The sequence below is a fragment of the Coloeus monedula genome (genome assembly GCF_965178545.1).
Source record: "Coloeus monedula genome assembly, chromosome: 1".
Taxonomy (NCBI): domain Eukaryota; kingdom Metazoa; phylum Chordata; class Aves; order Passeriformes; family Corvidae; genus Coloeus; species Coloeus monedula.
In genome coordinates, this window is record NC_138781.1 from 72,538,527 (window position 1) to 72,557,894 (window position 19,368).

Sequence of the window (19,368 nt, forward strand, 5' to 3'; positions counted from 1 at the left end):
TGATTGAAATTTTACTGTGCTAAACTTGCAGGGCCAAACTTTGGTATTCATCCTCAGTGGAAACAGCTACAGCCAGCCCCACACAAGATTGGTGGGAAGTGCAGCACAGGACCTTTTATGATTTGGGGGTGTCACAGTGTGGGAACCTAGAATGCAGAGAATATTTCTCTGCCTGTTTTGAAAGGTTTTACCCCCCTGGACAGTACTGGTTTTGACCTTTGTCCATGGGAAAATTTGCCTAGCCTCTGGGAAGAATTTGAATCTACAATGGTGTGAATTAGGTGGTAGAATACTATGTGAGATTATCACAGGGTGAAAAATATAGAGTTTTTAGGTCTATTTGCATAGTAAATAGATAGAAGTAGAAAACCTCAAAATGGAGGACAAGTTGTAGTTAAAAGCTTCTTTCTCCTTCTTCACTAACTCCATATTTTGCAGCAATAGTGGTTTGGGATGACTGGATACAGAATTCTGCAGTTCCGGTCTACGTGATTTAGGAACTTGTTGGACATTGGTAAAAAAGTGAAAATACCTTGTGTTTTAAGCTTTCATTGGGTAATTTACCTTTAAAAAGGCTCTGAGATCTTGGTAAGTTGTCTTCTTGCTGCATTCTCTGCTCTGTGCTACGTCTAGGCCATGCCAGTGGCTTGTACTCCTCAGATAAGAATTAATAAACACCTGTCTGGAGACTGAGAAGCATGAAGTCCCATTCGCCTCCTTTTTTCTCCTGGCAAAAATCTGAACGTCTCCCCCATCAGGGAAGACAACAATTAATAATGTGGACAGCGTTATCAGAGAAACAGTTTAGTGGGAGAAAAATGCCAGTGGCCTTGCAGTCCCAATACTTATTAATAATATGCAGTAACACACACAAAAAAATGAACAATAACAGGTACAAGAAATATTACTCATTTATTGGTGGGAATGGCAAATCCTCTCCTTGAAGCAGCCTGGAAGCTTGAGCTGTGACAGGAAAGAAGTACTCTGCACTGGCCTTAAGAGAAAATGCACCCTACCCTTAAATTTCTGTGCTGCCTTTTTTGGTTTTTTTTAAGGTGTGGACAGGAAGGAATGCTTAGTTTTATTTTCTCTTTGCATTGCATTCTGTATCTTCATGATGGTGTATTAAAGTAACTGTGTGATCTGCTCCAATCCCAGGAGCAGCACTAATGTTACTAGAAATAAAATGTTCTAAGGATATTATCAAGACAATTTCTGCAGGGACAGTTAATATCCTCTAGCACACCAACTCATATAACTAGAAAACTTATGTACAGATTGAGAACAGAACTGCTCCAAGGAGTTTAACATGATTGTGTTAATTGGTTAGTCAGTTTGAGGGGAAATGGTGCCTGTTATCTGTCACACCAGGAGAGCAGACGTTAGCAATGGAAAATGCAGCATTTTCCCCATTTGTTATGGGACAAGGAGAAGGACACATATTTATTGCCCATAGAAGGTCGAGGTGGGTGTGGAAGTATTCCCTAGGATGTTTCCCAGAAGATGAAGGGGCAACCAGGGGAACATGGCCACAGTTTGTTACCTACTGCAAGGAAGTGTGAATAGAAAACAGTACATGTTCCTCGTATTAGCCATAATGCGAGGGACAATTGATTTGTTTAGGAGGAAAGAGAAAGTGCATGTAAATTCCCCAGTATTATGCAGGGCCCTCACAAAACCTGATCCTTGGGAGGCAAGTGGAAGTGATGACCCTGCCTGAAAATAGATGAAACACACTCGTGCTCCCCAGAACCTTGTTGGACGAATTATCCCTCTCAATTCTTCTACCACTGTAATACCACAAACCTGAGTGAGTATGATATTTCCCAGATTACAGGGGGGTTTAAATCTAAGAAAAACAGATCAGATGGTTGACTGTTTGGGGGTTTTTAATGGCATTTTAAATCAAATCCAACAATGTGGTCCATGGTTAGCATTCACTAATCTTCCTGGCTTGAATGGCTGCTTTGGGGAGTAGCTTGGCAGAGTCCGTAAGCCCCTTGAAGAACAAGTCTGAGTGGGACCTTTTTAAACAGTCCATCACTGCTCTGAATATAGGGACTCAAGTGTGTAAAAAACAGGGTATAAAGCTCACTGTCCACATCTCCACCATCTTTCCACTTTCCTCCATGAATAGAAACCCGGTTGACACTGATCAAGTAAATTGCTGATTTTCAGTCTTACGCGTTTTATTAATTTTAGATGAACACAGCACCAGAGATACCTGTTTGTTTCTGTTTTGCCAAGTACTAATTATAATAGCCAAGGCTAAAAGATTTAGACAACTTCCTTCCTTCTCTAGTGCAGTCAACACTATTTTAGAAAGAAAACACAGTGACAGAAAATATTTTGATTCATCTTAAAGACACAAACCAATTTCAGGCTGTGACAAATACTTGTTTAGATTTGATTTAATGAAACTCTAAATATTTTAATAATGTTGGGTTTTAAATCAGAAAATCCTGCAGTTAAGAATGCTCTTCCATAGTGAAAAAAAGTGCACGCAAGCAGCAGCTGGGCTTCACAAAAAGAGATACTGTACATAATGTGAATATCACTTTTCTTTCCAAAATCAGTCATTTTATACAAAATCAGAATCAAATTTCACCAGTCCCTGGAAGTATTTGAGAGATCCTTCCATATTCCAACCTATTACCACAGGTTGCCTCACAGCAATCCTTTCCTCTTTACTATATCCTGTAACTGTCTTTAAGCATGCAGAAACCGAATTGCCATAAAACTGCATTACCCTGTCATAGGTTTGAAATCCTTGAGAAAACTGATAGCTTTACACCTTAAATTATTTAAGGTTTAAAAGTTTTTTGGTTTGGTTTGTTTGTTTTTTTTTTTTTTTTTTTACAATATAAAGAAATCCTATACCAAATTACTCCTAAAACTTAACAACCACTATTAAAATCTCAGCATTAACCAACAATTAGCACACACACACACACACACACACACACACACACATATATGTGATTTATGTCTCATTTAAAGATAGGGAAATTCTGTGTGTTACAGGACAGACTACTGGACTTCTAAGCGGGCTTTTTAAATGCAGTTCAGTATCTTCAGGGAGTTCTCTAAAACACACTCTATAATAGGACAGCCAATATCTATGACTAAGAGTGGGTTAAAATTAATTGCCTGACATATGAACCAAAGTGACTGAACGGTGATGTGAATCCTTCAGTGCTCCACTGTGCTGCAGTGAACTACACTCCTGCCGGAATCCATAAAATACTGACTTAACACTGAATATGCAACCATGAATGAATTTTGACTCTCTTGACCCTTCCCCGATATATTTTTTTTCTCATTTCTCTTCCCATCCATTAATACCCCCAGCAGAAAGCATAAATTGTATTAGCATAGAGAAGCTCATTAAAAAGCCCCAGCACACCCCACAAAAGCAGCCCCCCGCCAAAAAAAATCAAATCAAACAAACAATAAAAACCCCTCTGCATGCTGCTTTGAGCATAGCTGAAATTTTCCGCCCGACTCTCTGGGCTTATTGATCAGAGGCTTGAACTTTTCACCCCTTTAGTAGCACAGGCTTTCTGATCGCCGCAGTGCGAGGCTCGTCTGCCCACAGAGGCTTGGCTTGCGGGTGTGATAATAACTGACATTAATCAAGTAGCTCCTTCCCCATTAGCGTTTGCACGCTTTAAATTAGAAGGCTACTGTGATTACACGGCCTTTTTTGATTCATAATAATCCTATCAATCTGATTTATCCAGGCAGTGCAGAATTCAGCCCTCCCCCACAGCGTTAAGGAGCCAGTGACCTCCGGAGATGCAGCTTCCCCTCGGTCGCACGCGATGCAGGGCACAAGCCACCGAGCTGGGAGCCGCAGCAGCACTGTCCCGGTGCCACTGCAGCACACGGGCACTTGGAAAGCACGTGCCCTGGCACAACGGGGGCTGAGTCAGCCTAAGGAGCCAGAAGCTCTGGAATAGTGACTGTGCCGGGTACAAAACCAGCAACTACTCAGAAAGTTGCTTGGTGTCATTTTAAATTCAATTGGAAGTCATGAAGCCAGGGGACAGTCAAAAGAAACAGTACAGCGTGGAGGGCTGTGAGCCCTTGGCACAAGAGCCCTCTGCAGTCCCTTGGAAGAGAGGCCTGAGGCCAAAAAGACTCTCCCCAGACATAAGCAACCTTCCTGGGTCACGGTGACAAAGTGAACCACCCCCAGCATGCCTTGTTTCTATATGGTAACAGCCTGTACCCAGTTGGCTAATTGGTTTCTACCCCACCCCCTGCCTTTCCCATAAAAAGCCCCTGTTTCTGCTCTTGAGCAGGTTTTCCCTTCGCAGGGGCTGCTGGACAATAGAAACTACCTCTGTAGAATAGCGAAATGCGGCTCCTGTCTCTCTGTCCCTGAGTTTCCCTTGGGTGACTTCACAAAGAGCTGAAAAATCGCTACGCTTGCTGAAATCCCCTGCTGCCAGGGAGGCCTGCCACCGCCCCTGGAAGAGTTGTTCTTTGCAGGACGCTCTCTCTAGGAAGGTTGCGGCACACCGGTGCTGACCAGCATCGGACCCCCTGCACTATCGCAGGAAGGCGGAAAAGCCGGATTTTTTGTGCATGCTTTGTGTGAAATATACAATGTACAGAACGAGCGGTGGAGACAACACAGCACCTCCGAGGCAGGTCCTACTCCGTGGCTCTTGTGCAGGGCCTGCTTACCTGAGACTGTCAGGAGACGCGCCCTGGCGGAGTGCAGCCCCTCAATGCCTGCGGGGCCTGCATCAGCCTGCAGGGCTGCTCGGGAATCAGAAAACGGTTTGGGTTGGAAGGGACAGTAAAGATCATCCAGTTCCATCCCCTCTGCCATAGACAGGGACACCTTCCACTAGACCAAGTTGCTCAAAGCCCCATCCAACCTGGCCTTGAACACTTCCAGGGATGGGGCATCCACAACTTGTCTGGAAAACCTGTTCCAGTGCCTCACCACCCTCACAATAAAGAACTTCTTCTTAATATCTAATCTAACGCTACTCTCTTTCAGTTTGAAGCCATTGCTCCTCGTCCTGTCACTCCAGGCTCTTGGAAAAGGTCCCTCTCCAGCCTGTGTGCTCCCTCCGGGCACTGAAGCACCCTCGTGCTTTAACCACCGCGCACTCAGCAGCTGCACACCCGGCCCCTGCGGGGTCGGTGCCCGGTTCGTGCCGGGGCTGCTCAGAGCCCGCAGGGACCGAGAGCCGCGAGCGGCCACCGGCGCTGGGCAGGGCAGGGCAGGGCAGGGCCGACAGCGGCCACCGCGGCTCCGCCGCCTCCACAGCGGAAGCAGCTGCGCCGCCGGAGCCGGCGGACGTGACCTCACGGCACGGCCCCTTCCCGGCCCTCCTCGCCGCGTCTGGCCGCTGCCCGTGGGCCGCACAGGAGGAGGAGGAGGAGGAGGAGGAAGGCGGGCGGGATCCGGGATGCTGCCGGCGCAGCTCGGGCGCGCGCCGCGGCACCTGCTGGTGTGCGAGCGCGGCCACGCGCGGCACCCGCGCTCGCGGCACGCGGCGCACGTGCGGGACCACGCCTACAGCTGCCGCGTGAGTGGCGCGAGCGCGGGGGCCCGGTCGGCGCGGGCCCGGGGGCGCGGCGGGATCCCCTCAGGGAGGCGCGAAGGGAAGGGAAAGGGAAAGGAAGGGAAGGAGCTGCCTGAGGATCCCATGCCGCCCGTCCCCGGGGGTTCTGCCCGTCAGCCGCTCCAGGGGCGCGCAGCCGGTGCCCCACTCGCGCCGGGCTCTTGTGTTCTGGGGGGCTCCTCCGTCCTTGCCAGAGCGCGCCTCATTTTTGGGGAGGGGAAATAAAAGCAAATTAGCCCCCCTTGTGCTTGTGGTCTCGCGCAGCGTGGGAAAAACCCCAAACTCTCTCCTTCTTCCAGGAGTGAAAGAGCGGGCGGGTAGGAGGAGCAGAGGGGTGAGCCAGTGGGAAAGGTGATGGTGCCGATTTTAGGAGCTCTCTAAACACAGGCACGGGGTCCCGTTTAGAAAGGAGACATATTGTTTATTCCGCGCAGGGCGCAAGGCGGAGGTTTCCACAAATCCAGCACACCACCTGTCAGAACTTCACGCTGTTTATGCATTTCAGCAAACAAAGGAATTGGTGTTCATTGGCTACAAGTTACATTGTTCTCTTATTAATTAGTATTCTATCTTCTGTTGGTTAATGAGTCTCTCATACTAATTAATACGCTTGCTCAGTCTTTCCCTCTTTTGGAGCCAGGGGGTCTCTGGGTCGGTGGCCGTGATCTCCACCTCCCGGAATTCCCCTTTATCCAGTCAGAGCTGATTCAGCACAGTTGCTAGGTTTATTAAGTTTCTTACTTATCTTGGGAGTTCTGCCAAATGTCTTTTTGGCCCATAAATTTTTCATTCTTTCTCCTCACTGTCAGTGGTACATCCTTCTCCCCAAGCTTTGTTAACCTCGCCCTGGGTCTGAGGTTACTGAAGCATGTCCAGCCCTAAACTTTAACAAGGACACCTGGACTTCATATAGGGCTTGTTAGCTGTGCTCTTGTTTCATGGATTAAATATCTCTTCTTGTTGATTAGGCTTGAAAGTGTACAAAGACCAAACATCAAAGAACCTCCTTCCTTAAAATTTTCAGGTATCGCACATTTTGCAACAATCAGACAGGACCTTGTTTCATAACCCCCTTCTCACTCCCTGTAACTCTCTGGGCTAATTGTTAACTATTTCTGACTTCTGAGGCAATTTTTAGCAGCTAATCAGAAAGCTTTCTACTGGTGTGGCAGGCAGCTTGTTTGTTTGTCAGTCCTTACTTCTCTTGAATACGTATTCCTTGAATACGCACCTGTTCTCCAAGAACTCTGGGAAAGAAGTTATTTGAGGGATGGAGGGAGGAGCAAGGGGATGGAGCTTTATGCTGCCTGGGATGCTTACTTGCCCATGTATTACTTGCCGTGTACTACCTTGTTTTCCCTGGTCTGCCAGAGTTCAGGGTTCTCTTGATCTATGGAAAACGTACAGGAAAGATTTTAAGCAAAAGGTAGATTAAAGATTCTACTTTGGTCTTTGCTTTTCCACTAGGATTACAGAAATGCTTAGCCTACATTTTTAGTTACAACTGCTTCAACAAGTACTCCAGCAAGGGCTGAAGGAGGTGTCCCATGCGACATCAAGCTAAATATATAACGATGTGAAACAAATCTTCTGTTAACTCATGCTGTGTAAGATCACATCTCTATGTAATACATCAAATGCTATTGTATAGCAAAAAAAGCGAAAAAAGCCCCCAAATAATGTACTTGGTGTACCTAGAGACAATGAAAATTGATACATTTTTAAGACAATAGCCTGATATTACTCTTTTTCCATCTCATTTTGATACAATACACTGATGTCTTTGAAAAATAGAGGTTTTCTTTTGTATTTCTTGTTGTTTTATTTGGTTGAGTGTTTTTTCAGAACAGGTTTTAGGATAGGATTTACATTACAAATATGTTCCTAATAGGTGTCTTTTTTGATCCCGGAATGTGGCATGCTACCTGAAGTGCTGAAAAGCACAATGGCAGATATTGGAGAGTACTATCTGGTGAGGAATTTACCCGTTCATGAATTGGTCGCTCATGAATTCATTGAGGCTTTCGTGAAGAAAGGTAAGGAGGAAATCAGAACAGAACAAATGCAGTAGTAATGTACTTTTTTTATAGCACGGTAAAATTTTTAATAGTCTTATTATTATTTATTCTGAAAAGTATTTTAGAGGAAGGGAAGGAAAAACACTAAGCAAATTCTGCGTGAGGTTTTTTATATGCTTTTTTCGGCTTTGTCATGTATGACAACATTTGTTTACACCCACTGGTTCCAAAATTCCTGTGACTGTTCCTTATAAATTTCCCCCTGTTCCATATCAATTCCAAAAGCCAGCTATCAAGAGGGCTTCCATGTATCCTCACACCTGTTTCTTCTACACCTCACCTTTATGCAGATTCTTGTAGAAATCTTCCTTCTCCCTTTATCGTTCCTTCATACTTCAACACAGAGCTGTGTTGAGCCATGTTCCACAGCAGGCAAGAGAAAAATGTGCTTCCTTATTTTTTATATTTCACTAACCGAGCTGTGACAGCTCATCCTTACCCAGTAAGAGCAAAGAGGATGCAAAGGAAGATGCAGCCTCTGCCCAGCCAACTTGCTGTTGCATAGTCAGAGCATGCTGTTTTCACCTCGCAGGGCCCACTCCTTTGGCTTATGATAGCTCTCGTACCCTTCAGCTGATAGCCAGAGAGACAAAAAAAAAATTACAGGAAAAGAGAGGGGAGCAGAGAACATATCAATGAAACAGGAGAATAAGAGATCCATTACTTGCTAAATGTGGGACTCTTTTCTTATTTCCTTTAATCTCATGAATGTTTTTTATGCCAGTAGTGTTGTGGAAGCAATACAGCATTTGTACACAGAGTGCACAGGATCTGACACTTGTATTTTAAAAACCAAAATTGATTAGTGGCAGATAATGCAACAAAATTATTTAGTAATGTGAGCATCTTCCACCATGTCTTTGTGTGGACTGGTAATAGAAATATGTCTGGGGAAAAAATTGGGTCTTCCATTTGCTGGCTGGGGAGAGTCACAGGTGGAAGGAAAGAAAATGTTTTCATATTGGGGTGTATTGTTAACATTATTCCTAGTACAGGTCCTTTAAAATATTGCCAGAACAGGGTTTATATAAATAATAACAATGCCATTTTGCTTGAGAAGGTGGAAGAAAGTTAGTTGATAAAAACACTAGAGTGATTCAGATGGTATTTGGCATGTTTGGTTATCTTGAAGTGAGCTGTTTTTATTGTCATGTCTGCCTTTACAGACTGTGTAATCTCATGTTTTTCTGCTTTACTGTTAAAGGTTCATGCTATGCACTTACCTATAAGACAAAAATTGATCAAGATAATACTGCAGCTCTGCTACCAAATGGTATGGGGGATTTGTTTTGATTTCAGTAATACATGTCGATTGTGGCCTGGGTTGGTTTGGTTTGGGTTTTTTTGTTCTCTTTTGTTTTGGGGGTTTTTTGGGGTTTTTTTTTGGAATGATGTAAACTGGAAAATAATACTTGCCAACTTTGTTAGAAATTTGTGTGAATTGTAAAAAATACTAATTTTACCTCTTTTCTTATTCATGCTGTTGAATTATATACTTCATCTAAAAGAAATTAAAAAACAATAAAAATCAGCTTTGCTTATGTATAGTCAGATTGTCAGTGCTTCAACCATAATTGCAATTGCTACAGGGGATTATTTTTGTGGAAACACTGCATTCCAACTTCTTGTTTCCTACTGATATTTAAGACAGAATTTGTACCAAAAAAGAAAGTTATCAGCACTGCTGAGGAACAGTTTTAAAATATGAAGTATTTATTCTCATGAGATCCCAGCTGGGGTACTTCATTCAACTCTGGGTCCCCAGCACAGGAAGGACATGGACCTACTGGAACAAGTCCAGAGGTAGCCACAAAGATGCTCACAGGTCTGATCACCTCTCCTATGAAGACAGGCTGAGAGAGCTGGGGTTGTTGAGCCTGGAGAAGAGAAGGCTCTGGGTACAATCAGAGCACCTTCCTGTACCTAAAGGGGCTTGAAAAAGTACCATAGAGGAAATTTTTAAAGGATCATGTAGTAATAGGACGTGGGGGAATGGATTCAAACTGGAAGAGAGTAGGTTTAGATTGGATGTTAGGCAAAAAGTCTTTACTGTGAGGGTGGTGAGGCCCTGGAACAGGCTGCTTAGAGAAATTGTGGATGCCCCATCCCTGGAAGTGTTCAAGGCCAGGCTGGATGGCACTTTGAGCAACCTGGTCTAGTGGAAGGTGTTCTTGCCCATGGAAGGTTGGTTAGAACTGGATGATCTTTAATACCCTTTTCAACCCAACTAATTTGATGATTCTGTGAGGATTCTGTGATTCCCTGAGAACTATGTAATGTGTTAAAAGTCTGTTTAAATTGCATCACAGTTTTATGACAAGACCATAAAACGTCCCACAGCTGAGGTGAGAAAATGAAGCTATTTTGAGCTTCAACTACATTGTCTTATTTCTGTTTAACACTATATAATGGAAATACAAACTGGTCTGTCTGCTGTCTAGCCTAAGAAGCTGTAATATGACAGGTGCCCATGAGGACATGAATAAATTCAGATTGTTTAGGAGAATTCTTTTCTGTGTCTGTTAGCACAGTCCTGGCAAAATGGATACTTGATAGCAATGGAGTTTGTGTGATACAGGTGTTACAAGCTGTGCACAATTTTTGCAGAGACTGTTACACTTCCTGGTGATGTCACTGTCTGAACTCTTCCTCTGCAGCCTTATTTGTTTGTGTTCCGTACTTGTGCAGTAGAACCCAGAGACTGTGGTAGAGAGCTATTGTGTGAAGCTCTGTACCAAGCAGCAGCAGCCAGATCTGGTTTATGAGCACAGAAGCAGAGTTGTTCCAGCACGTATCAGCTCATTGCTAACAAGCATAGTTTACTCAGTGTGAGTAGTCCCACTGGATCTGGAGGAACTGCTTTTGTTTATTTAGTTGAGCAATGCATGTTGAGCATGAATGTTTACTAAATCAGACCCTTGTGTAATGTAGTGCTCAGCTAATGACACAGCAAGTGCTAGGGCATGAGCGGAGGAAAGATGGAGACAATGAACTGAGTAGTACAGTAAAAAAGCTATGATTATCTCAGGAATAATATTACGCTTTTCTTACTCTAGTTCATGAGACCTCTTTGATAAAAAAAGAATAATTGGGTTATTACCTTTTTTTTTTTAAGGATTAATCTGGTCATCCATTTAACTGGAACTAAGGAGTCTGCATTACATTAGTAATACCATTGATCCAAAGCTAACGTTGTAAAAGGTATATGGTTCTCTGAAGACTTCAAAGGGAACCAAGTAGAAGATTATTTCTACTAAAATTTGTTTTGTTTATAGGTAAACTAATTCTGTCAGTTGATAAGGATACTTATGAGGAACTTGGACTGCAGGGTCGCCCTTCTCGGTATTCAGGCAAAAAAGTAATGAGATATAGTAAGTATGATTTATAATAACAGGGCTTATTTAAGAAGCACCTTGTTAGGATGTTGAAACTTCCCTTTCACTAAAATTAGTTATTGTCTGGGTTATATTTTTCCAGATGAAAATACAAGGACTGCCTGAAGAGAGAAAGTACTTTTTCTCCAAGTAGTAAAGCAGCTGTAAGGACACAAATACATCATCTTTTCAGTACTCTATAAAATTTTTCATTTCAGGGGTTCTCATTGTGTTGTTTGTGCTGGAGTGATGTAGGACTCAAGAATTTTTTTTTACCCTGCATAATGTCTGTACCTACTGATTTAAGTCAGAAAATTTTAAACTGATTAAGAAGGTGTTTAAAGTCTGTGCACTATACAAAATCAGTGAAGAGCCTCACCCAAGACTGCTTGCTTGAAAGGGAGAATTGTCCCATGTTTCACACATTCAAAATGGTGATCTCCATATACCGAGTACTTGGAAAACATAATTTTTTAACAGCTGCAGAGGAGATATCCTGAGTGTGATTTTTGTTGATTTGTCTTTTTAGTAAATAAAAAAACCTAAACATGAACACTATGCCATTTCAAATGTATTGGAACTTGCAGCAGCTGATAGGTATAGTTACATAAAAACTTCAGGAGGGGAAATTTGTTATCTCTAATAAGTATTTTGGCAAAATGGGACATCATTTTTACCATTCTGATTGTCAAAATGTATCATGAAACTTCCATTTGAAAAATAAATATAACTTACCAATTCACCTAGGAGAAAACCAACCTGTTGAAAAAGTGTCATCACTGTATACATGACTTTTGTTGTTAGAAATTCTAGTTTGTTTGGGGGTTTTTTTACTGCTAATAGCTCACCTAATTACCAGGATATTTTTAAGGCACAGTTTAGGGACTTCTGTCAGCGCCATTTCAAAAAAAATCTGTCCCTTTAGTCACTAGGAGGCAGTTCCAGATTAATCAAAATAAGGACAGCAGGAGGTGAATATTTATTTACACAATGAGGAGTCATATTTGCATAATCAAATACTTTGAAAAAATATGTATATGTTAAAAGGAAGTTGAATGTTCTTTGGTTTCTTTGTTCTCTTCTAATTTAATAATAAAATTTATTTCAGTTGAGTACCAATAGCTATTGTGCATTTTCTGCAGTTGTCACTATTGACTTGACTGATGCTGGCTTTTACCCTGAGAGCAAGAAACATAACAGAGTGCTTTGGGCCTTGAAAGAAAAGAAAGCGCTAGAATTTGACTTCCTACTGGCTTGGGATAATACAGGTAATAAGAACTAAATGTAAAACTAAAATGCCACTGACATGAAGTCCAAAGATTTTTAGTTTTCTGTTCTTTTCTAGTGATTGTCCAAATGCATTTTCAGTGGAGGGAAAAGTTAGATTAAAATGTGTATGGCTGGGACTTTGATGTGTTTATTTGTTTGGGGTGGGGAGGGTGTTACTTCCTGTGCACAGAACATCTTTGTTCAGGAACACAACAGTGATTCATGGGAGATGTATTAGTTGGTTCATTTCCTTTCACTATCTTGCCCAGGCTTTCTGGCAAAACTTTGCCTATTTGATGGTGCTGCCTCTTCTTTATAAATTTGTGACATACATGGCAATTATCAATGCACTTTTTTTATTATTATTAATACACATATGTATCTGGTTACATACTTAGTATGGGGAACTCTGATTTCCTCAGTAGTTACAGGACCTGTACAGAGTCCCTGTTTCCATCGTGTGCCATGTGCACTGATACACAGTGTGCTGTTTGATCACTTTATTCTCAAGCACTTGTTTGAGGTTGGAGCCAAGTAAGAGGTTGCTATAAGAAATCCTTATTTCAAATCATCTTCTAGTATTTGTTTATCTACTGTTTTCTAATTACAATATTTTTTCTTCTGGGACTCAAGTATTGTTCCTCCTCTGAGGGTAATTTTTCAGTCTCCAGCTGTTTGTATTACCTCAGAACAGGCCGTATGTAGGGATACGTAGCATTTGCATAGTATTGATGAAAACAGCAAGTGTCTGTACTGAAAAACATGGCTTTCTTCATCACAGATGTCTAGCTTTTGGTGTTGTTCTGCTTTGAGTCTCCACACTAGGGAGAAGGGATATTAGAAAGGTCCCTGAGAATGCTTTCCCATCTCCTCTTTATATTGTTCCATTTTCCTGGCTCTTCAAGACCAAATCTGAGGAGTTAACTGATGTGAGAAATGGAAGCTGCTTACAAGCTCCTTTAGGAGTGTCCCATGTTTCACTTTAGTCATTCATGTTTCCCCTCCCCCTTTCTAAGTACTAATCATATGACAAGGATACTCCCTTGTTTGTCATACAGAAATTGTTTAAAGGCTTGCAATTCCCGTCCTTGTAATCTTCAGGAAAGAGTCACAGTGAAGGCTGTTGCTACCATAAATGGTGACATAAATCCAACTGAGGTGGCAGATCTTCACGCTCAGCTTGCTTGAATTTATTGACGCTGGGCCGAGAGCAAAACGCCTCTAGGGCCACTATTTTTCTTATGTTTGCTGCTACCCATGTTAACAGCATTCAGGAAGAAGAGCATTTTTTTCCCTCACTTTCTTACATCCCAAAAACAGGTCAGGTCAATCATTTCCTGAATATGGAGTTAAATCTGAATGCCTTTCTGTGCTAGAATCTTGTGCTCTTAACACACAAAAGACTATTAGTTCCTTAGTACTGACGAAAATAAAACTTTTATAGGCTTTTATTAATAGATATGAGACATTGTGTAGATTCTGCTGGAAGGGGAAAAGTGGGCTGTGTTTTGTCAAGAGAATCTGTGTCCTCTGTGACCATTCTGCTTTCTGCCTTCCTGCTGATAACTAGTGTTTCTTGCTATGGCCAGCGCTGCGGGATTTGTGGTTTTTATACCCAAGTTTCCCACATTGTGGTTTTGGCACCAAGAAGAACAGAAAAAGGAAATATGAAGTGTCTCATGTCTTTAATGACAAAGACAATGCAATCTTTTTTTCTATTGCTCTAATTTCTATCACAATTTTATGTGTTTGTTGGATGAAATTCAGTGGCCTCTGAAAAGCTTTGGTGATACGCCTGGTTGCTGTTAACATGGAAAGCTATGCTGTAGCTAGAGGAATTGTTCTCTTAGGGTCTTGACTGTAGTCTTTGAGATTTCCTACATTTAGGGCTATAGCTGAGGCTCTCTCAGCAGACATGTAAATGTATGGTTTTCTATATTATACTAGGAATTCTAGGTCAATATTATACATTCTCTGAACCTGCTAGTCTAACAAATGCCAATAGAAAGTAAGGAAGATCATCTCTCCTGGCACTCTTCAGACTTAAGTATATCTATATTAAAAACACTAAATTAAAAAGAATCCGGTGACTGCCTGTCTTTGTCACTGTGCCCTTTGGAACAGCCTTTTTTTGAAGAATGACTAAAAAAGATGTCCTTAACCCTCCTTTTTCTACTCCCCCAAATTATTGTTCTTGATGACATAAATATGGCTGATAGACATTAGGCACTTCTTATTTTCTGATAGCAACTTTAGATATAATATTCCACAGTGAATTCTACCCTGTTCTTGAATTTCTGCTCTTATTATATGCCTTTTCTGTGGTATTTAAATGTTTCTCTGCACTTCAGACTTTTCATTAGTAAGGTATTATTTCTTGGTCTCCTAGACACCCATTGTTATTTTATGAAAATAGCACACATTATCTGGAATTTGAAATTTAGGAGAATTGATTCCATGTCAATTACCTTCCTGTTTCAAAAGCAAGTAGGTTAATATCTCTGCATTTAAAATATGCCTGCTTAGGTTAGTTTTTTCATCTAGGTTAGGATTTTAGAATTTTTCTTGCTGTTTTGGATCTCTTACTAGTACTTTCCCACAAGTCCATGTACATTTAACTCTTACAGCCATACTGTATTTGAAGATTTATTAGGGGGGTTGGAGGGGAGTGGGTGTTTATTCTTCTAGCAAATGACATTTGTGATATATTTTGATTTCTTTACCCTCTTCCCTTCCTTCTCTCTTCAGTCCTTGTGCTCCATATTATCCTAGAATTCCTCTTGACATCATTGATAAATCTGTTCTTAAACCTGTAATCACATGCTCACTTTTCCATTATTTAGGGAAAACTCTGTTCTGAGATGATGTTCCTGCTCCATTTTTTCTGTTCCTTTCCAGGAACACTTTGAGTTCCTCTTTTTAACAAGCTCATTTTATTACTTACCCAGTTAATTCTGCTTGAATTTTCTATTGTCAAATCTATACTTTGTAGTTAGATAGCAAATTTACTGAGCTGTACTAAGTTACTGAATTTTGCACTAACTTTTATTTCCAAGAAGATGAGGAAGCTGAAGATTGTAAGGCTTGTGCCATAGACTAAAAGCATCTAAGCAGTTTCATGCTGCATTTTTTTGTATTTATGTACAATGTTTCATGTATTCACTGCTTCTTCTGTTTGGTAGTTTCATAACAGCTGTTTGTGGTACTGTGTTGTTAAGGTGCAGAGGGATCAACATTGATGTCATACTTTTCAAAAAACCAAATACAGGCCCTGAAGCCAAAAATAACATTCAGCACCTTAAGGGACTTACAGTGTCCAGTGTTACAAAGTAATGAACTACAAGGAAAGCCAGAGGAGTCCTGCAGTACAGAGGAGCTCTTTGAATGGCTGGGTGCTGTCTTGAATCAAGTTAGCTTGTAAGTATTTGAATTTGTTTGAGCCTTAAAAATGTTTTAAGTAAGGAAAGCCACAATTTATTTTAAGAAATAGTTAAATAATAAATAAGACAGACACTGTTTGTAAGTGGGAAGTCTGTTATGCCGTTAAATGTTTGTTTTAAGTCTTGAATGACTTTATCTGTGTTTTTAGATGTGTACTGGTTTGGGCTGACATAGAGTTAATTTTCTTTGTAGTAACTGGTGTGGTGCTGTGCTTTGGATTTGTGACCAAGAATGTTGATAACGGGGGGTGTTTTAGCTATTGATGGGCAGAGCTTGCACAGTCTCAGGGCCTTTTTCTGTGTCTCATTCAGCCCTGCCAGTGAGGAGGCTGGAAGGCAACCCAGCCAGGACAGCAGACCACAGCTGAGCAGAGGGATATCTCACACCATGGGATATGGTGTCGTGCTCAGTAATAAAATCTGGGGCAAGAGTGGGTGGGAGGGAAATGTTCAGAGTTCCAGTGTTTGTCTTCCCAAGTCAGTAAGAAGCCCTGCCTTCCTGGAGATGGCTACACATCTGCCTGCCCATGGGAAGTAGTAGTCCTTTGTGTGCTTTGCTTTCATGTGGAACTTTTCCTCTGCTTATTAAATTGTCTTTATCTCAACCCGTGCATTTTCTCCCATTACCCTTTCAGTTCTAGGTGGGAGTGAGTGAGCGAGCAGCTGTGTGGTGTTTAGGTGATTACAGGGTTAACCCACAGCACCATGAGATCTTTTGTATTGATTGCTTGGTCATTAGTTACTTTGGTATTAATTTAGATTATATGCATAGGTCCTACTTGTTTGGTACAAGTTCTGATTAGTAAGACGTCCTATAGAATATTTAAAGCGTATTTATTTCAGTTGCTTTACTGTTTCTTTTTTTCTTCCAGAGACAACAAATCCTCCAGCTTCTTATCAACTTATTGCTGCCCTGAGCCCAACACAGTGGTGGAAAAAGCTTTTTTGTGCACAATCACAGGCTTTATAATTCCTGAGAAGATTATTCAGTTATTGGAGCAGCTGTGGTAAGGGCCGACAGGAGCACATTACTAAAACACTTCTACTCAAACACTTCTTAATATATGAAATCAGTTTTAAATACTTTTGTATGGTAAATACAAAAGTTGGAGGTAAATAGCAAAATATATAAATGAAGACTTTTTTTTTTAGTTAGGAAATGAGCTGGAAGCTTGACATCAGTATAAAAAGAAAGTAATAAACAATTTTGGCTGCCTCAAATTTGAAAAAGCCTGCCCTGTATTTTAGTCATGAATTTGGTTTTTATCTGAATTTCTAAGAAACTGTGTCTGTACTGTACTCCTGCACTTTTAAAATGTGGAGTGGATAATGTCTGGCTTTGATTATTCATAATCTATTTCCTCTCTGGTGGTAAAAGTATTTGTGTCAAGCATAGCCCAACTATGTTACTTCCTCCATTGTCTTTTTTCTTCCCTGATAGCAATTGTTCTCATTAAATGTCCAATTTTCTGAAAGACAGTGCATGCTCTAGGAAAGTCTGAACTGCTACTTTACAACTTAGAACTTTTTCTAATTGCTACAACTTGCAGGTTTGCCATGTATAAAACTATAATAGGATGATTCCTACTATAGTAGGAATAATGGATAGTCAATCTTACTTTGTTCCCCAATGTATTCTGATCGAATATTTTCTTTTGAGTTTATTTATTATGGACTAAACAGGGTTCTTTAACTGTTAATGAATTTTCACTAAAGTGTGTTTTTGATTGTTTTACTTTATACTGTAGACTTGAATGTGCTGCCTATTCCATTATAATCACTGATTATTTTGTCTTCTTGCTTGCAGTTGCTATTTTGGTGAACCAAAACTGGCATATTGGCTGACCTTAACGGTGCATGGCTTTGCAGACAGCCCTGTTTCCTGGAGAGAAAGTGAACATGGTTTCCACAAAGGAGGAGAGAACTTGTACAACTTTGTCATTTTTAGAAATCTGGACTACTGGCTTCAGATGGCTGTAGGAGCTCATGATGATTGTCCTCCATAAAGCTACGTCCATAGAAGAAGTTCTCTAATAATCCCTTGTTACTGACAGAAAACTAATAAAATATTTTTATACAAGTAGTTATGTAACAGATTAAGTACTAAGAGTCTATACATGCTTTTGTTATTTTTAGACAATGGAAGGAATGGATTTTTGTTTCTTCACTGTCATACAATGCCTTCTGAAAAACTTCAAAATTCTAGGAAAAGTTAAGTTTTTGAGAGTTTTTCTCAGGAATTTTCTGTAGGTAGTCCTCTTTTCCAGGAGAAAATTTGGAATTTGAAAGTTAGCTTTACAGATTGCTGGCTAAAATATTTGACAGGAAAGCTCACTTGAGGATTAAGTGTTTTATTTCTTTACATTAAAGATTTGCAAAACCTTCATATCCCTGTTTTAAGATATTTCAGCCTACATGCTAGCAAAAAATCCCAAGGGGAAGATGTGTCCTCCCTGATTTGGTAGGGGCTAAGAGAATAAAGGTGAGGAGAAGGTGTGTGGCCATGGAAGGAGCAGCCATTAAACATGGAAAAAGTGAAGGCTTACTGACCTGCAGATCTGATTTTGCAGATCACAGTTGGTTATCAGAGGTATATTTCTGACAGTGATGCAAAAGTCTGATGCTTGCTTTCTTAATTGACCTACACACACACACACACACACACACACACAATCTCTACTTTCAAAAGCAGTGTGTGGTTCTTGCTTACAGAGCGACTCATGGAGGGAGCTGAGTCTCACTGTGATGTTGTTGCAGACATTTCTGGGAAGAAAGCTGTGGATGTGCACTCAAGCAATGCACTTGATGTGAAACAGGTTTCATTAACAATAAGTAGTAATGCTGAGAGCATAGGTAGCTATAAGGAATGCAGGCTACTCCTGTTGAAATCCATGGAAAGGTGGATGGTGGGTTGGGGAAGGCAGGAGTTGGGGTATATTTTAAGGAGTGGGTACACATCATTGAAGTACCAATGCTGTGCTAAAATTGAAGTTGTTCACTTGATGAAGGGAGAGATTGGTACTGGAAATTGGGGAACAGCTGTAGTGAAAGTGCTGAGGTGAGTGGCACAGAAAAGCAGGAAGACTTTAGGAAGCAACTGAACTCTATTTTTATCTGTTTTATTGTTTCTCTTCAGTGAGGAGAGTCATGCTGGATGATTCACCAGGTGGTGTTTATCTATCACACACCTCCACTAACCATAACCTCCTTTGGCTCAAGTTTTGCTACTTGAGTTTGCTACTCAAGTTGTGTCTTACAAACACAACTCTGGTGAATCAGCAAACAGTTTTTTAAATCATGACATTGTTTCTCAAAATCCTGCTGCCATGAGATGTTTCTAGAAGGCTACCAGGAACAGAAGTCACATGTACAGACACAGACTCACACAATCACAGGCTGAACAGACAATGGTACAAGGGTCTGGGAAAATTTTTGCCTTGGCATATGACTAGTCAATACTTAACATGGTTGACTCAAGCATTGTGTTTCCATTGTGTTTCGTTACTGTGCATCAGTGTGAATGGCTTGAGTTGTTGACCAAAGTCTGCTTTTGAAAGTGTCTGTTGAGGCATTATGGACTTTCACAAAAGAAACCAGTCACAAGAAGTATCTTCCTTTT

The 19,368-nt window shown here is 41.1% G+C and overlaps 1 protein-coding gene across 1 annotated transcript; it reads left to right on the forward strand.

Annotated features, from left to right (window-relative positions):
• Positions 1–5,432: 5,432 nt before the first annotated feature.
• Positions 5,433–17,817, forward strand: RPP40 (ribonuclease P/MRP subunit p40; the record flags this gene model as incomplete). The annotated part of the gene is made up of 8 exons (XM_082300914.1): positions 5,433–5,552; positions 7,480–7,624; positions 8,871–8,939; positions 10,942–11,037; positions 12,183–12,308; positions 15,528–15,726; positions 16,622–16,756; positions 17,557–17,817. The coding sequence occupies 8 exons, from the start codon at positions 5,433–5,435 to the stop codon at positions 17,753–17,755; spliced, it is 1,089 nt and encodes a 362-aa protein (XP_082157040.1). The 3' UTR covers positions 17,756–17,817.
• Between the last annotated feature and the right edge of the window lie 1,551 nt (positions 17,818–19,368).